The sequence below is a fragment of the Stegostoma tigrinum genome, chromosome 5 (genome assembly GCF_030684315.1).
Source record: "Stegostoma tigrinum isolate sSteTig4 chromosome 5, sSteTig4.hap1, whole genome shotgun sequence".
Taxonomy (NCBI): Eukaryota; Metazoa; Chordata; class Chondrichthyes; order Orectolobiformes; family Stegostomatidae; genus Stegostoma; species Stegostoma tigrinum.
Window position 1 is genome coordinate 116,806,891 of NC_081358.1, and position 19,848 is coordinate 116,826,738.

General features: G+C 43.7%; 1 protein-coding gene across 3 annotated transcripts in view; it reads left to right on the forward strand.

The window, feature by feature from the left end:
• LOC125451745 (guanine nucleotide-binding protein G(s) subunit alpha-like) overlaps positions 1 to 19,848 on the forward strand; it is a 323,770-nt gene that overhangs the window by 99,495 nt on the left and 204,427 nt on the right. For 2 of the 3 annotated variants that reach the window (XM_059646234.1, XM_059646235.1), the window contains 3 exons: positions 15,777 to 15,849; positions 16,542 to 16,596; positions 16,740 to 16,859. In XM_059646234.1, coding sequence (XP_059502217.1) covers positions 15,777 to 15,849; positions 16,542 to 16,596; positions 16,740 to 16,859 — 248 coding nt within the window. Of the gene's footprint in view, positions 1 to 14,911; positions 15,453 to 15,776; positions 15,850 to 16,541; positions 16,597 to 16,739; positions 16,860 to 19,848 lie in introns of those variants that run through there. The other variant, XM_059646236.1, reaches the window with a different exon arrangement.

Below are 19,848 nucleotides of genomic sequence, written 5' to 3' on the forward strand. Positions count from 1 at the left end.
ATATGCGCATTCCAGACACCCCAAGTGACCTACTTGAGTCACAGTCAACAAGACTGCATTACACCCATTGGAAGATAAAGTGAGGGCAATCAAAGGTGCCCAGCTCCCACGTCTGTACCGGAGCTGAGGCCTTTCCTTGGATTGGTAACTTATTACGGAAAGTTCATACATAACCTGGCCTCCATCCTGGCACCCTTACATCTGCTACTGAAAAAGGGTCTGCATTGGAAATGGCCTCATACCGAAGATGTAGCCTTTAGGGAAGTGATGAAGCAGATGACCATCTAAAATATTGGCACACTGTGATCTCAAGTGAGATCTGGTACTGACATGCAGTGCCTCCCCATGTTGTATCGGGAAAGTGTTGACTCTCAGATGGCCCAATAATGTATGCCAGCAGCTCCCCCACGTTCGTGGGAACACTGGGGAAAACCCTGAATTCAGTTGGCAACTATGCAGGTCCTTTCATAGGCACAATATTCACTGTGGATGCCCACTCAAATTGGCTGTAAGTGCATAGAATTCATTTGTCATAGGGATGATGATAGAAAGGCTGTAAGCATCTTTTGCAATTCATGGACTCCTGGAAGTGTTGGTCACAGACAACGGGCCATCATTTGTGATCAAGGAATTTAAGTATTTGCTAAAGTCGAGTGGTATTTGGCCTGTAAGGACAGCTCCATATCATCTATTGTCCAATGGTCTGGTGGAAAGAGCAGTCCAAACTTTGAAAGCAGGCTTAAAGAAACAGCCTACAGCTTCACTCAGTACCAAACTGTCCCAATTCCTATTTGATTAGCGGACCACCAATCATGCAACTACACTGATAGCTCCAGCAGAGTTGCTAATGGGGCGAATACTCTACACCAGATTAAATCTGACCTTCCAGACCTTGGCAGGGTGGATGAAATGGCATCAGGAACACCAGAGCTGAACACAAGACTCCTGTAAGCAAGGATGAAGTTTGATACTAAAACGGTGGGAATGGCCCTGCATAGCTAAGAGGCAAGGTCATTGCGAGGCCAGGTCTCATGACACACAAAGTTCAAGGAGAAGATGCAGCCCTGAACCAGCACATGGACCACATGAAAGCTGCAACCTCGCACACATGGCAGAAGCAGAACATCCTGGTCCATCAGAACAGCCAGATGGCTGTTGGAAGCCGTGGGTTCTCCCACTCTGTCTTAGTGTTGAGAAAACCTCAGAGTCTGAGATGGACACAGCAGATGTCGTAGCCTTGGTGCCTTCACCACCTGAAGAAGGGGAGGATTTTTTCTGAGACTCTTAGGCCCAAAAGGTGGGCTACAGTCTAGTATGCATCCTCCAACTCAAGGCTGAGTAGGAGGAACCTGACCCAGTGGGAAAATGCTCCAGGAGATGCTACAGGAAAAAGAACAAGAAAAGACCCTGGACTTAGAGGGGGAGGGATGTAGTGATTGGAATGAGCTCATAGCACATGGCTTCTCTAATTGAGGCTGTCAATCTGGTCCAGTCTGGGAGCCCTGGCTGATGAATAAGAGCAGGAGTGTCAGGGTGAAGGGTGTTGCATGCAGCAGCCCCATATAACCACAGATTGTGATGGTTCATGGACTCCCAGTCAAATTGTCTGTTTTGCGACACTGTGGAGCCCGTGGACCACGTGTATATTGGTTGCAGGCACCTGGACTCCCCCTTTTTAGATATCTTCTGCTTTGCTTTTGCCTGCACTTTAGTCCAATGCTCCTGCCCTTCGGGCACCCAGTGTGGAGGGGTGTGAGCAGATTGAAGGATCTCCTTGTGGGGCTGTTCCTGGGCTTCGCCAGGCTGCGGGCTGTGAAAGGGATCATTTTGGCTGATTGCCCCACTTCCGCGGCTAGGTTCGAACCTGAGTGACCTTGGAGAGGGAGCAGGCAGTGTATACGAATATAAGATAACAAAGTGTGGGGCTGGATGAACACAGCAGGCCAAGCAGCATCTTACTTTAGTGAGAGGTGGGCACCATGGATGGGTGGAGTGTTTTATTTCCCCCTCCATTCTGTTTTGATTTAATCCTACCCTCCCCTTTCACTTCTTTCACATGAGCACTGCTGCTGTCAGGCTTCACTTATTGCTGGCTCCCTGGCCATGTGTGCCTTTCCTGGGGGTGGAAATATTGAATAGAATTATTTGCACAATGGTGTCTTCACTGAGTCCCAGCACTTACACCCGCACAACACCAGTGCTGTAGGGAAAAGTAAGTGGATGGGGCCGGGGCTTCCTGAGGGAAAGGAAGAACAGGGAATTCAGAATCTCCTCACTTCAGGGACTGACTCTGAACTGACTGGCCACAGCCATTAAAAAAAAGATTGTCACTCTGAGAGCTGGTTCTAAGGAAGCTGGAGCAGTGTCAGGTACTATGCACGTATAAATGACGGGCGACTTGATGACAGGATACCAGCGTCTGTGGAGTTATTTTACAAACCTGCATTTCTATTCAGGTGTAGCCACTGTACCAGGTGGAGGTTACATTGATAATAAACTAAGCCTTTTTAAAATGGTGCAATAAACCTTACTAACCGGGATTTGGATGTTTCAGTAAGAACAGAGAAGATGATAAAAGGGGCGGAAGTGTGGCGTTGTTGGTCAAGGACAGTATTACAGTTGCAGAAAGGATGTTTGGGGACTCATCAACTGAGGTAGTATGGGCTGAGTTTAGAAACAAGAAAGGAGAGGTCACCCTGTTGGGAGTTTTCTATAGGCCTCCGAATAGTTCCAGAGATGTAGAGGAAAGGATAGCAAAGATGATTCTCGATAGGAGTGAGAGAGACAGGGTAGTTGTCATGGGGGACTTCAACTTTCCAAATATTGACTGAGAACAGTATAGTTCAAGTACTATAGATGGGTCAGTTTTTGTCCTGTGTGTGCAGGAGGGCTTCCTGACACAGTATGTAGATAGGCCAACAAGGGGCGAAGCCACATTAGATTTGGTACTAGGTAATGAGCCCGGCCAGGTGTTAGATTTGGAAGTAGGTGAGCACTTTGGTGATAGCGATCACAATTCTGTTATGTTTACTTTAGTGATGGAAAGGGATAGGTGTATACCACTGGGCAAGAGTTATAGCTGGGGGAAAGGCAATTACGATGAGATTAGGCAAGATTCAGGGAGCATAGAATGGGGAAGGAAACTGCAGGGGATGGGCACATTAGAAGTGTGGAGCTTATTCAAAGAGAAGCTCCTATGTGTCCTAGATAAGTATGTACCTGTTAGGCAGGGAAGAAGCTGTAGAGCGCGGGAGCCGTGGTTTACGAAGGAGGTGGAATCTCTGGTCAAGAGGAAGAAGAAGGCTTATGTTAGGATGAGATGTGAAGGCTCAGTTAGGGTGCTTGAGGGCTACGAGGTAGCCAGGAAAGACCCAAAGAGAGAGCTCAGAAGAGCCAGGAGGAGACATGAGAAGTTGTTGGCGGATAGGATCAGGGTAAACCCTAAGGCTTTCTATAGGTATTTAAGGAATAAAAGAATGACGAAAGTAAGATTAGGCCCAATCAAGGATAGTAGTGGGAAGGTGTGTGTGGAGTCAGAGGAGATATGGGAAGCACTAAATGAATATTTTTCAACAGTATTCACTCTAGAAAACGACAATGTTGTCGAGGAGAATACTGAGATACAGGCTACTAGACTAGGTGAGATTGAGGTTCACAAGGGAGAGGTATTAGAAATCCTACAAAGGGTGAAGATAGATAAGTCCCCTGGGCTGGATGGGATTTATCCTCGGATCCTCTGGGAAGCCAGGGAGGAGATTGCCGAGCCTTTGGCATTGATCTTTAACTCGTCATTTTCTACAGGAATAGTGCCAGATGACTGGAGGATAGCAAATGTGGTTCCACTGTTCAAGAAGGGGAGTAGAGACAACCCTGGTAATTATAGACCAGTGAGCCTTACATCAGTTGTTGGTAAAGTGTTGGAAAAGGTTATAAGGGATAGGATTTATAATCATCTAGAAAAGGATAAATAGATTAGGGATAGTCAGCACGGTTTTGCGAAGGGAAGGTCGTGCCTCACAAACTTTATTGAGTTCTTTGAGAAGGTGACCAAACAGGTAGATGAGAGTAAACCAGTTGATGTGGTGTATATGGATTTCAGCAAGGCGTTCGATAAGGTTCCCCACAGTAGGCTATTGTACAAAATGCGGAGGAATGCGATTGTGGGAGATATAGCAGTTTGGATCGGAAATTGGCTTGCTGAAAGAAGACAGAGGGTGGTAGTTGATGGGAAATGTTCATCCTGGAGACCAGTTACTAGTGGTGTACCGCAAGGGTCGGTGTTGGGTCCACTGCTGTTTGTCATTTTTATAAATGACCTGGATGAGGGCGTAGAAAGATGGGTTAGTAAATTTGCAGACGACACTAAGGCCGGTGGAGTTGTGGATAGTGACGAAGGATGCTGTAGGTTGCAGAGAGACATAGATAAGCTGCAGAGCTGAGCTGAGAGGTGGCAAATGGAGTTTAATGCAGACAAGTGGGAGGTGATGCACTTTGGTAGGAGTAACCGGAAGGCAAAGTACTAGGCTAATGGTAAGATTCTTGGTAGTGTAGATGAGCAGAGAGATCTCGGTGTCCATATACATAGATCCTTGAAAGTTGCCACCCAGGTTGACAGGGTTGTTAAGAAGGCATACAGTGTTTTAGCTTTTATTAATAGAGGGATCGAGTTCTGGAACCAAGAGGTTATGGTGAGGCTGTACAAAACTCTGGTGTGGCCGCACTTGGAGTATTGCGTACAGTTCTGGTCACCGCATTATAAGAAGGATGTGGAAGCTTTGGAAAGGGTGCAGAGGAAATTTACTAGGATGTTGACTGGTATGGAGGGAAGGTCTTACGAGGAGAGGCTGAGGGACTCGAGGCTGTTTTTATTAGAGAGAAGAAGGTTGAGAGGTGACTTAATGGAGACATATAAAATAATCAGAGGGTTGGATAGGTTGGATAGGGAGAGCCTTTTTCCTAGGATGGTGACGGCGAGCACGAGGGGGCATAGCTTTAAATTGAGGGGTGAAAGATATAGGACAGATGTCAGAGGTAGTTTCTTTATTCAGAGAGTAGTAAGGGAATGGAACGCTTTGCCTGCAACGGTAGTAGATTCGCCAACTTTACGTACATTTAAGATGTCATTGGACAAGCATATGGACGTACATGGAATAGTGTAGGTTAGATGGGCTTGAGATCAGTATGACAGGTTGGCACAACATCGAGGGCCGAAGGGCCTGTACTGTGCTGTAATGTTCTATGTTCTAAAACCACTCTCCTGTGCTATGCTCAACACCTCCACCTACAGCCCAACTGCACTGACCCAATCCATCTTAAATGTGACAACTTCAAATCCTGGTCACGAGCTCCTAATTGTTAAGTTCCCAACCAATGGTACTGCTAGATTGGCCAGATGCTAGAATGATGTTCGGCTTGATAGACTGGAGCCTATGTTTTCGCAGACCCTGAATGATGTGCAGAATTGTGAAGCACTTCGGAAAATGGAATGGAAACATGAGATTCCTGATGTCAAGAAAACAAATTCCCAATTTCTTTGCAAGGTTTGGATGGGTGGATGATAATCTCACTAATGAATGGTGTGGGGAGGTGGAGGTGGTGGGGATGCCAGGGGTGTGGTCTATTTGCATACATTAACATTTTATTTTTACCCAGTCTCACTTCATTTATATGGAGGCTTTTATGTACAGGTTGCTGTTTTCCCAAATTACATGGCAACAATTCCTGAGACACAGGCAGAGTAGATACCTCGTCACTGCAACTTGCGAGTGCCTTTACTGGATAGCTGCCTTGACCAGCATTTCCCAACGCCTCACGACACGGTCCTTGGCAGTGGCTGTCTGCATTCTTTATCCATGGAGGCTGACAGTGGACAAGCACCAGTCTTTACCACATCTTGGTGTCATATCTCCAACACATTTGTAATGCAGTTCACAACTTCAGTGCGGGACTTTGGAGCAGGTCCCTGTATCCTGACAGTCCACTGGATTGTTACAGTTTAGGACATTACTTCCCTGACCAGTTGTACAGACGTGGCAGTGACATGTTCACCAGTATGTACGCCCACATTTAACCTAGCTACAGAACCCACCGAGGTCTCTGTATCAGGGCTGGCAGAGATAGCCTTGCTGGTGCTTCCGCTGTGGGGTCTGTCCTCTTCCTCAGAAATAAAGGACATGGAGGAGGTGGTGCTGGCTGGAGAGGATGCTCTCTGCAGGGCAGAGGATCTGTGCCTGTGCTGCTCATAGCTGCAGAAGACGAGCAGTAACAAGTTGCAAAATAGGGAGTAGAAGCTTGAGCATGTTAAGAATACATTCACATTATAAGAGAGTAATGCAATACATGGCAATGAATCTGACTTGGTTGTCAGGACATGAAGCTCCTCCATGTGGGCCTCTCTCACAGGCAAAAGGATCATTGCGTGTTGGTGAGGATGTTGGGCACTGAACCGTGGCTTCCCCTGGAATTCAGCAAGGCAGGTTTGAGTGTGATTGAAGTGGCTGGCACCACTGTTTGCATTGGAACAGGTTGAGGAAGAATGGTGAGGTGTATTGTGAGTTGGAAGTGCACAGAGGGCAGGCAGGATTACTCGTGGGGTTAGGGCTGGGTGAAAGTGATTAAGGAAGGATGCTGCGTAGAATAGTGAAACTGGTTGACCGTGGACTTTGGTGGGAGGTGGGTGCAATTGCAGAGTTAGAGTGAATGTGAGGTAGCTCAGAGAAGACGATTACCTTACTAAATGAAGAGGATTACTGACCTCATACAGCACTGCTGGGCTTTCCTACAGACCATAGACAAGGCACTGACCCAGACGGCTAACCCAGACCAGGTTGGCAGGGTCTGACAGGGTCCCCTGCTAGAAAAGCACAACTCCAGCTTGCCTCAGTTGGCCATTTCTGGGGCAGTTCCTCCCATGCTGCACGCTGTGAAAGACAATTCCTCGCTTGCAGTGTTTGAGTTGGTGCACAGCGGGGCTTTAAATATAGTGCCATTTGTGGAATCCCACCCAGACCCATCCCTCTATAACCGACACACCCCTGAACACTACGGGCAATTTAGCATGGCCAATCCCCTTAGCCTGCACATCTTTGGACTGTGGGAGAAAACTGGAGCACCCGGAGGAAACCCACGCAGACACAGGGAGAATGTGCAAAGAAACAAAGAAACCTACAGCACAGGAACAGGCCCTTTGGCCCTCCAAGCCAGCGCCGATCAAGATCCTCTGTCTAACCTGTCATCAAACTCAAACTCCACACAGACAGTCACCCAAGGCTGGAATCGAACGCAGGTCCCTGGCGCTGTGAGGCTGCAAGGCTAACCACTGAGCCACCGTGTCGCCCCCAATTAAGCAGCACAAAACTGCAAAAGGAAACCCTACTGGAGCTCACGAAGAAGGCCCTCTGTGAAACTGCATGAAATTTACATTTGTTGCAAAATTAACCCTTTTTTTGTTATTATTGTTCTAGTCAATGCGGTTGTCAGTCCCTAAAAGAATCACATGACACCACAGAATCATGATAAAAGTTTGTTACACAAAAAGAGATAAATAAATATTCAGCAGACTATTTAAATATTGAACATGGTTAGAAAGATCTGAAATCACCTAGCAAAACAGTGAACAGAATCTCCCCTGCTCACCATCGGTTAGGGCAAGCCTATTGTGAAAATATGATGAGTTTAGCAGAAATGTGGGTTTTAACATCAAGACATTGCAACTCTGCAATTAAATTCCGCATGTCATGATGAGAGACTGACTAGTGAGCAGTGAGGGGCTTATTTTCAAACATTTGCATCCCATTAGTACTTAATTTTCCTCATCTATATTCAATTTCCTGTTCATCCATGTGCCAAGTGGAAACTAGATGGTGACAAGTCAACATGATAGCACACCCCTGCCATCCATGGCAGTTGGCATCAGATAAACAGCCTCTCTGCACCCTCATGGTAAATATCAGACCCATGTACAGTACAGTTCCTCACTACAGTGGAACATTTTGGAGTGCAGTGGCACCTGTCAGGGTAATGCTCCTCAGAGATAATGGGAACTGCAGATGCTGGAGAATCCAAGATAACAAAGCGTGAAGCTGGATGAACACAGCAGGCCAAGCAGCATCTCAGGGTAATGCTCCTCCCAGGACACTTTCCATGCAGGGATAGGCACCCATCTCATGGATTCAGCCATGGTACATCTCAGGGCTCTTTGGTTGTTCTTTTAGCACCCACTGAAGATGTACTTGATTAAATGTCCATTGCATCTCTGCTTTACTTTATCACTCAGAGATAGGGAAAGGTTCACGGTATCTCTGTGCAGACACAACGCTGGGCAGCTTGGCACGGTGTCATCAGTGAAGGGGCTGGGCATGCTGCTTGACATCAATGTGTCAGCAGCTTAGGTGGCAAACATTCTGAACATGCAGCAACCAGATCTCAAAGTCTAAATGGAGTAGTCCTTGGCGATGTCAAGGGGGGAGGGGCTGTCTCCAGTTGGGGGTCCTGGCACGGTAGGAGAAGAGCAATGCCCAGCAACAGGACCAGGACTTGGACAGGGTCAGTCAGCTGATTGGGGAATTCAGAGAATTAGTATCACTAGCCTGGGGAGTAGGCCGTGGCCAGTCCTACAGGTCCAGTGCAGCCAAGGTAGGGATTTGAAGGCTATCAGTCAGGGGTCTGATCACCCATCTTCGGAATTGTCCAGATTGGTCAGGGGCTCGATAAGGCCAGTCCTGAGGGCCTGTTCAATGAAAGGCAAAGGATTTCTTGGGAGCTACTGCGGGTGTAGGGATGTTGGGAAAGTCAAAATTGGGAATTGGATGCTAGGATTTTGAGAGGATAATAATTGTGAAGAGAGGCATCTCAAAGTACGGCAATGTATTGGAGGACATGAGTAACTGTGAGTTGCAGGGGGATCACTACAGTAACAACCGTCCTGTCTTCAACAGGAAGACAGAGAAACACAATAATTGTCATAACGAAGCTGTAATCAGGGATAATATTGGGAGATGAAGTCGTAATTCAAAGGGGTGTGTGAAAATGTTGGTACCGATGAGCATGATATAGAATACAAAGAAGAAAGGAAGATGCACCTTCAAGATTGGGCAAGTGCTGCTTATTGATTACCAGTAACTCACTCATTCAAACGTGGGCCATTCAGCTCATTCTGTCAATGCTGACTCACTGTGCTAAGCGCAACTTGCATTGCTCATGTGTATCAGAAATGTGCAATGGAAATGGCTGCGGCCACATCCAAACTGTGTGAGCCAATCGGAACAGAATGCTTTCCTCTCTTTTGTAAACCCCACAGTAAAGGAAAGTCTCCATAGTCCCAGAGAACCATAGGACTGCTCTCTCATGAGAGAGAGGTGAGTGGTGCTGGTTTAACCTGAGGTGGGGGGAGAAGTTGAGAAGGAGAATCCCTTATGCTGGCCAGCATAGGAATTGAACCCTTGTTGGTATCACTGCATTACAAACCAACTATGCTGTCACTTCACTAACATTCTTGAGATTCATAGTCATCTACTGCCTGACTGGGCTGGATTAGGTTACTGTTCCAGTGGGACCCTCCGATTGCTTGTTTAAGTAATCCTTCAGTAAGGTAACCGAACACCAAATGCCACTGTTTTCAGATCTAAACTCTGAAAACATGATAGTATATAATATATTGTACGCTTTTCATCAAAGTGGAAAGTAATCTGGGAGTTATAGCTGCGTGCTACAAATGTATTTCTCATCATTTCTAGAAGACATTCAACCCTGTTCAGCCTTGGAATGATCACAGATCAAACCTGTTTGGTCAATATCTCATCCTGTAAATTTAATTTTCAGATTGGATCCCTTCAATTATTAAAAAAATCTGAATGTCTGTAGTAATGGGCAGCACGGTGCCTCAGTGGTTAGCACCAGGGACCTGGTTCGATTCCACCCTTGGGTGACTGTATGTGTAGAGTTTGCACATTCTTTCCATTGTCCACATGGATTTCCTCTGGGTGCTGCAGTTTCCTCCCACACTCCAAAGGTGTGCAGGTTTAGGTGGCTTGGCCATGCTAAATTGCCCAGATTTTCTGTGAATGTGCAGACTAGATGGATTAAACATGGAAAATGCAGGGTTACAGGGATTGGGTGGGATGCTGTTCAGAGGGTTGGTGTGAATCTGGTGGGCTGAATGGCCTGCCTCCAACTGTGGGGTTTCTGTGACTCTCTGGTCTAGAATTAAGAATTCCTTAACTTTTACTTCTACAGTCAATTGTTCAATAATGTATATTCGGCTTTGAGTTTCTGCTCCCATTTTCCCATTCATTCTCGTTCACAATTCCTTCATGTTGTAGAAATATGGCTGATTTATTAGTCATAAATTAATCCAAGTGAAAACTGGCAGGCAAGAATATGCCACACTGTGCTATGAGAAGCTATAATGAAAGACCAAAAATACCAAATGCGACTAATATTACAATGTCAGTTTAATTTCTCAATCCATCACTCACTGATAACATAAGCATTGCAAAAAATTAACTTAGAATGTGTTCATTTTAAGGAAAATGCATGATTGTGGCAAAACATCAACATGAGTGAATATAAACCTGTTGTATCTATATCCAGCTGAATAGAGGACTATAATGGGGAATGATCAAGGCCACGGTGTTCAATTGTATATTTTTGTATTAGTTACAGTCTCAGCCAGTTATGTAGCTGGAAATATAAGATAGCTACATGACAAAATCCAAATTGTTATTGGAACAGTGTTGCAGTTTTCTTTGTGGAAGCAATTGTGGAATGTCTAATGAAAATTTAATCCCGTTCACCTCAGGCAAGTAAAATCTAGAGATGTGGTGAAACAATTTAGAATAAGGCCATTCAGCCCATTCTGTCCAAACATGCTCTCTGGAAGAGCAATTCATTTAGTGCCATGCTCCTACCTTTTTCCTGTAGGCCGTGAGGTTTTCCACTGCTGTAAAAGAAACATTTCCAATTTTTTTAAAGGAATATCTAGGGCAGAAATCACAGGTTGTGGCCATGAATCCCTGATCCCAGGCCCTGCTGATTAGATCCTGATGTATCAACAACTGACCGTATTCCCCTAGGAAGCTCCTGTAAGTAAGGACATATTCCACCAGGAGACCTCTGGAAACACTGATACCTTTCCCCTCGGAGACCCCTATAAAAACGGACACATTCCCCTCGGAGCTCCCTGTAAACATGGACACATTCCCCTTGGAAACCCCGGGTAAGACTTTTTATACCAACCACCACCCTCTCCCCTGTCCCACGCCCTAACTCCAGCAGCAACATCCTGTCCCTAAATAGGGAGACTGAGCTTACAACACCAAAGGGTGGAATTGTCCCGTTCCAAGAAGTGGCAGGGAAGGTGCTGGAAGGGCAAGATAGTCTGCAGGGTTATGGTCCCTGCTGCCCTTCCCCAACCACAGAAATTGAAATATAGCAGCAAAACCCGTCCACACTGTCGCTGGTTGAGACCCTTAAGTGGTTAAGTGGACTTTTAAAAAAATTTTGTCATGAGATTTTGTTGTTGCCGGCTCAGGCATTTTTAATCATCCAGTTACCATAACTAATTACCCAGAAGGCAGTCAAGAGTAAGACCTTATTGCTGTGGGTCTGGAATCACAGGTAGGCCAGACCAGGCCAGGATAGCAGAGTCCCTTCTCTAAAGAGCATTAAATGAACCAGAGGGTTTTAAATTGACAGTCAGTGGTGAATATATGTTCATTACACCAGCTTTTTAATTGAATTCAAATTTCACCGTCCATCAAGGTGAGATTTCAATCCATGTGTTCCTAAAACATTAGTCTGTTTCTTTGGACTACTAGCCCAGTAACATTACCATTACACCACCTACCCACTACTATTAAAAGCTTTACTGTGAAGAACAGGAAATACATGACCTATTCCTGTTTCGTTGTCTTTTCTTAAAGGATCGAAAAGGAATTATTATTTTTCAATAGTCTGTATAAATAGTATGTTTAGGAGGTTACCTGGAAAAAGAACTCCAGTACCAGTAAAACTCATCTTAATTATTTATTATCTGTGCAACTGGCTCTGTTTTATTTGGTTTACTTTTTCTGACAAGACATCTAATCCTATTTGTATCCTCAGTGTAAAAGCTGTCAATGTGTACAGTAATTGTAAAATTAGCAAAAGCTGCTTTATTTGGAAATATTGAGACGACTTAAAAAGATGACTACTCCAAAACAGCCCATGTTGTGGATCCAATTACACATTGAAACAAAAAAAACAGAAAATGTTGTGAGTTATCTTGTCACTGCTTAAGTTGCAGCAGCTCCTAACATTTCAGCACTAGTTCATTCCAAGAAAAGCATATACAACATAAATTCTGAAAATACTGGAGACAGTTTTAATGCTGAAGTTGTCAGTTTTGGGTGTAAAAGCCACAACACATTTTAATTTTTGACTTTTTACTTGGTGAATTCTTTAGACTTTTCTGTAATTCTCCTGGAACATTTACGGATGTTAGAAGGATGTAAAAGAATAGTCATTACAGTTCCTGGATCTCATAGTGCTTCCGAAACTGCTGATAGGAGATTAGCTAAATTGAAGGTATATGGTAGCCCACTTAAAAAACACAGTTAATACCTCCTGTTAAGCAGTAAGGCTGTGTTACATGTAAGTATTCAGTTACTGTCCTGTAGCCTATCTTGATTTTTGACTGTTATCAAGGTTGGGTTTATCCAATAAAAGTAAAAGTAGTTATATACTGCAACCATTGAAGAAATTAAAATGTAACAAAAAAAGGTTGTAGAAACAAGCAAGCAGAACGTGAATGTTGTTCTCTTGGCTGGACCTGATTTCCATGCAGAGAATCTGCAATCTGTTATTAATGTCATTCCTCACATTTTATCATGTATGTTGACTTCACCAATCCAGATGTTGTCTTTGTCCCCTTCTGTCTCCCCCACCCCGGTCTTTTAAAGTAATTTAGGTACGTAGACTCACAGATCATTCCAATTATCATATTACCTCGGTGCACCACAGTATGAGCCACAGTATGAGAATTCCAACATGCTTTCTTTTAATAGTGTCTGCAATTCTTTTTCCCATTTCTATTCCAAGTTATGGATATTCTTTTATGTGTAGGGATGAGAATGCGTAAGTAAAGTTTACTTTCACCATCACAAATCATTATCACAACAATGAGGAAGCCTTTCAAAAAGAACAAAACAGCATTTCCGGCAAGACCCCTTCTGAAAGGAAAATAGTCTTAATGGAAAGATAAACTTTTTTTTCTCATGCTCTTATGATTTTCTCACCTGCGTTGTTGCAACAGTGTCCTGGAAATTGTTTTGCAAATTCCTGGAGCCTGCAGAGAAAATGGAAAACTGGCCAAGTCTAAATTCACAGTGTGTTGCTTTCTCCAGCTCTCTCCCAGCTTCATATTTAAACTACTGCAGAAACGTAACTACCTGTCTACCTCTGTTACCCCTGTTCTCTATTTACCATGCAGATACTGCAATGCCTCCCACTTTCTCAATTTCCCTCTGATACCATGAACAGCGATTTCTCCAAACTCCATTTCCCTGCTCCAAATTTCCTCAATTGAGACAAGATTCTCCATCCACACAGTGGCTCCCCACACACCCACAGGACCTCATACCCATAATTAATTCCTCCCTCGTAGAACATTCATTTCCACATCTTTCCCTACTATCCACAGGAACTATATATTTATTACTGGAGTAAAAGAATTTATTACTGGGAAAGGGATACATTTATGCAGGAAAGACGTTACAAGGGAAAATCTATTTATTACAGGGGGATAATGTTAGTGGAAAAAGTACATTCACTATGGGAAGGTCACAACTGGGGGTGTATTAGAGGAGAAACAAGCAATGAAACAAGTCTACTTCTGAGAGGTAGAAAATTGCTGATAGAGTGTTTATTGTAGGGAAGGAAAATTACTAGGGAGAGTATTTATTACAAGCAGAGACAGTACCTGGGCAGATATTTATTATACATACAGACAATTACTGGCGAGTGTCTATTTATTGCAAGAGAGACAATTATTGGGGCGACTTAAACTGTGGTGAGAGTATTTATGAGAGGTCATTATTGAGGTGATGACATTTATTTGAAGGAAGAATGTTGCCAGGAGGATTATTTATTCCGATGGCGGTAGTTATTGCTGTGGGATGGGGTGTGTCGTCTTAAAGATATTGTGCTGCTGATGGGGAGGTTGAAGGGCTAGGTTGGGCTGACGGTTAGTCTCCTGAGTGAGAGCAGCGACGTGCTAAGGAGCATCCTGACCCAGTGTGAAGGGTCTGTTGCGGATGGGAGGTCATTCCGGTTACCAGGAGGGTGAGTGAGGTGGACGTTTCCCCAGCCCATCCTGCAAAGGGATGCCCAGGAGCTGGGCTCTGATAGTAAATGTGCGGCTCGGATTGAGAGAAGCGGCTCCAAAACAAAAATAAAATCCTGCATCTCTCACTGACAAGCTGCATATTTACTTTCCAGTTCCCTCCTGGGCGGACACAACTGTCCCTGCGGTGGAAGACTCGAGAGGCGATGGGGTGTCCGTACCCACTCATCATCTCCCCCCCCCCCCCCCCCACACACACACACACACACACACACACACAAATACATTCGTGATTGATCAATGTTATTGGACTGAGTGGGGGAAACTGATGGGAGATTGGTGCATCTAGGCACCGCATTAGAAATTTGTTTTATTTTCCATTCAGTATCATGTTGCGCTCGCGGTACTGCTTTATGCTCCGCGCCGCTTGATGTTTTGTTTTGGGTTTTTGTTGCTGTGTGGGCGATTTGGATAGGAACCTGAGATTGCCCCCTGTGTGTGTGTGTGAGAGAGAGAGAGAGAGGGAGAGAGGAGGGACAGCGGGACCGCGCCTGAGCGGGCGGAGCTGCGGCGTCCTCGCCCCCGGCTCCATTCTCCTGTTCTATGTCTCTCTCTCCCTCTCTCTCTCTGTGTGGACGCCTGGCTATTTATAGATTTTTAATATATTTGAATATCATTCCCAGCGTCCGCTGGTTGCATTGTTTTAATTTATTTCTGGATTTTTTTAAAGAAAAATGTTTAAATGCTTGAGGCATTTTTTTCCTTTCTGTTTCTCCTGTGTGAAAAAGATTCGAGAGGAGCGTTAGATAGCGACGGCGTTCCCCCCGATTGCACAGAGAGGGCCATCTCTCTCATTGTGTATCTGTGGGCCGGGGGAGGGAGTGTGGACATTATCTTTATCCGATTTATTTTTTAAAAAAAGGACAGGAAGGGAGACTGGGGGCTGGAAAGAGAGTGTGTGTGTGTGTGTGTGTGTGGGAGAGAGAGCCAGCGATGGGTTGTTTAGGGAACAGCAAGACGGAAGACCAGAGGCACGACGAGAAAGCCCAGCGCGAAACCAACAAGAAAATCGAGAAGCAGTTGCAGAAAGACAGACAGGCGTATAAAGCAACCCACCGGCTGCTGCTGCTGGGTAAGACCCGCGATACAATGTAATACTCTTCATGGCAACATCAGATGGCGGGGGGCGGGAGCCTGCCGCTGGCGCAGCTTCCAACAGGCAGCAGACTGTCTCTTTTCCCCCTCTTCCCTCAGCCCCGTATGGATTCTATATGGCATTGCCTTCATCTCTACAATATATATATGTGTGTGTATGTGGGGGAGTGCCTCTTTGTGCATGGTGTTAGGGAGCTGGTTGAATTGATATTGGTGCTCTGTTATTATTGCTATTTATTTTTAAATGTGCGTATCTGATTTCTGCCTGTCGCTGTCATTGTGTGTTTTTGTTGTCTTCCAGGGGCCGGTGAATCCGGGAAAAGTACAATTGTCAAGCAGATGCGGATCTTGCACGTCAATGGATTCAATGCCGAGTAAGTGACGGCCGTCACAGCCCGTGGTTGGTTGGGAGAGTGGAAGAGGCTTCGAGGGGGAGGGGAAGGGGGTGGAGGTGTGGGAGGGGTGGGTGGGAGGATGTGAGAGGATGGGAGGGTGGAGGTGTGGGAGGGGTGGGTGTGAGGATGGGAAGGTGGGGGTGTTAGGTAGGCACTCCCCCAAAATGCAGGACTGTGTGTTCCCTGACAGCATTGGAAAGCTAAGGTTCAAAATTTTCTTTTTTTCTCTCTCCTGTATTGATGTTTGTACAGCAAGCAGTATTTGTACAGTCCAGAAATAGCAGCAACATGGCGACAGTTCTCACTAGTCACCCCCCCCCCCCCATCACCACCACCACCAATGTTCATACCTCACAATATAATAACATTCTCTATTTTTGTGTTCTTAACCACAATCAATACTTTGGTAAATAAAAGCAACACATTGCAGATGCTAGAAATCCGGAACAAACACAAAATGCTGAAGAAACTCAGCAAGGCTGAAGTAGAGTCAAAACAGATCTGAAGTGTTAGCTGTTACTGTCTCCACAGATACTGCCAACCCTGCTGAATTTCTCCAGCATTTTCTGCATTTGTTCCAATCCTTTGATTATGCAAATATTTTGATCATGAGTTGAATGGGAAGGAATGTTACCATTGAGTCAAATTATTCCCGTTACTTTCCCATGCAGAGAGAAGAAACTGAAAGTACAAGATATTAGGAAAAATATTAAAGATGCTATAGTGGTAAGTGTTAATAGCTGCACTGCTATTGCTAGGAAGACCTTTGATTTTTTTTGGCATGTGAACATAAATCCAATTTTCAGTCAAATGGATTAGCCCATATTTCTTCAGATTAATGTCTGTCATTATTTTCTATCCATTTTTAGACAATAGTCTCAGCAATGAGCACTTTAATACCCCCAGTCCAATTAGCCAACCCAGAACATCAGTTTCGGTTGGACTACATCAAAAGTTTAGCTCATCTTTCAGACTTTGAGTACACCCAGGTAAGAAATGTTGACATTTTAACTAATAATTGTGAGAACTGCTCTTTTTAAATTTCTTTGTTCTTTGGCCCTGACTTTTGCATATTTGATGATCTTCCTTGTGTGGACTTATTCCTTTTCTGTGGCCTAATGCAACCCCATTCAGCTGTACAATTCTCAAACACTGCTGCAGCTTATAAGCCTGTTGAAAAGTGGATCCAGTGTTTCATCTTTGATCGGTTATGATTGCTGTGTAATTCAGAAATTTACATGAAGTTGTTCATTGTGCCTGTTAGTCCAAAGCCCCAGGAAAGCACCCAAATATATACAGTTGAATGCATGCTTCATTCTGTTGCATAAGAGCATGCTGTGATTGTATGTGTGCAAAGCAGATCCTCTGATCAACAACAAAAAAAGTTCTGTTAATAATGTCACCACTCAACTGTGGGGCCTGTGTTACGTATTTTTGCAGCCCATACCACTAGCCTACTAAGAACATGACTGCGATTAAATCACTTAGATACAACCATAGTATTTCTCACTGTTTATTCAACCACAGTAGTTCATCTTACATCCGTACTGTTCACAGTCTAATTGCTAATACTTCAGTCAGGAAATCCTGTCACATCAGCAAGATTGGCTATAACATTGAGAGAGATTACCTGCCAATGATAACCAATTAGCCTCTGAATATAGTTTCAAAATTAAACTGATATTTCAAAATACATCTGAATTGTCTTATGTTGGGGTTCAGAATCATTCACATAACATTATTCTGCTGTTCAATAATATTTTTGGGAGTCTGTTTTAATTTTCTATTGTGAGTGAAGTTACCTTTATCATTCTGTAGGATTGATTTGCTGAGAGATCTAAGAGATCTAGTTGAGTTTTATGTTGGAAAAGTTGATGTAAGGAAATCTATTTTGTTGAAGTCTCTTTTCAACCTGTCTGTTGGAATAGCCTTTATGAGTTGAGTTAATCGACATGATTTTGATAAATGTGCCCAAGTGTGCTGTGTGTGTCACTCAGTCAAAATGATCAGACATATGGAGTGATTTTCTTCGCTTTATTTTGCTGTGCCATAGCTTACAAAGAATGTATGCAATTTTGTTGGCCCAAAATTTATAACTATTTGAAGGGAAGGGACAGAGAGAAAAAAGATCCTTTTAAAAACTTCAATTAAATGGGATTATATTGTCCTTATTTGAATGGGACATAATTTTGTTTTGTAAGTGGAAATGTAATTTTCCTGAATGCACAATGGCGGTCTGACTTTATTGGACATGCTATGCGGAAGGGTACATCCAAGATTTCTTGAAGCAAACATTTTTTTGTTACGTGGAATCAGTCAAAGGTTTCCCCATGCTATTGACGACATGGCATATCTCTAAATCAGGATTTATGGATTGTTTTTAGTAAGGTATTAATTAGACTCCATAAATGTATCCATTGCTCCCTTTTCCTTTTATGAAAATCCTTAAAATCTACCCCTCTGATCTTGCTTTTCAAATGTCCCTAAACGTGATTATGCATCAGATTTTTGTTTGACTGTGCTGTTGTGAAGCTCTTTGGATCATTTTACCCTGTCAAATGTTCTGTATATGTGCAAGTTGTAGTTCTGAAACAGTTTTATCGGGTGTCATGACATTAAAAAACTCCCCCTTGTAGTTATGATGATGTTCCTTTGTGAAGCATACTCGGTACTCCGTCACTTTGTTTAGTTACTGTTTCCCATCGGATTTCTTTTTGTTTCAGTACAGGTGCTCGTTTATGATTTATATGTACACATACGGATATACTTGTTACCATGTACAGTAAATGTGGTTTATTAAGAAAACTAAAGCCATCATATAGTGTGCTTAAATGATGTAAGCTATGTTGAGCTGTTTATGAATCCTGTTTGGCTTAGCTAATTTAAAAGAAATTGAGTTGCAAAATGTGAAAACTGCTTCATTACACTTTCTGCTCCCAGTAACTTTGATTTGCATACAGTTGATTGAATTGTGAAAGGAAATATGAGTGCAGAATTTTGACCAGTGCTTAAAGATATTATTTGATTTTCATATTTGTTGGCTTGAGTCACTGTGTGACTTAGTCTAAATATTTTGTAAAGTCTTGACTAGCTTTGTGATCAATAAGTAACTTCAAATAATTTTTAACTCTGTTAATTTTAAGCGGTTTGATTCTAATTGTAGAATGAGAAGCAAAACTAGCAATAAATCCAGTGTGTTCACAGTTCAAGACCTAATAATAGCAACTAGACTAAACTGACAGTTTCTAAGCTAAAGATAACTTGCACATCTTTCCTCCTGGTGCAGCTAAAAAGTCAGAAACTTGCCTGCAAAACCCTGTGCCTTGTATAGAAATTTAGTGATGATTTTTGTTGGGAAGTGGGCATATCCATCGTTAACAAGTGAAGATCAGCACATGGCTAATGTTACAAATTCCTGTGCCTTGAGTGAATTGATGAGATTAAAAAGCTACTGTGCTCCTCTCGCTCTCGCCCTCTCTCTGTCGCCATCTCTCTCTCCCGCGCTCTCTCTCTCTCTGTTTCCTCCCCCCCCTCTCTAATGGAAAGAGATTCTGAAAATTATTTGGACACCCTCCCTCCATACCATATGTGAAATAAACTGGTAAAAATACTTTGTTTCACAGATAGTAGGAACTCCAGATTCTGGATAATCTGAGATAACAAGGTGCAGAGCTAGACGAACGCAGCAGGCCATGCGGGATCATAGGAGCAGGAAAGCTGACGTTTCGGGCCTAGACCGTTCTTTCTGAAGAATGGCCTAGGCCTGAAACATCAGCTTTCCTGCTGCTATGATGCTGCTTGGCCTGCTGTGTTCATACAGCTTTACACCTTGTTATATCTGGTAAAAATACTGTTTGGAATGTTGACCAAATTCAAGATAGGAATTATATCAAGACTGATTTTACCTTTGGTCTTTAATCACTATTGATGGCCATATCTACTAACTTTATATAATGGATTCACCGATGTTTCTGGTAT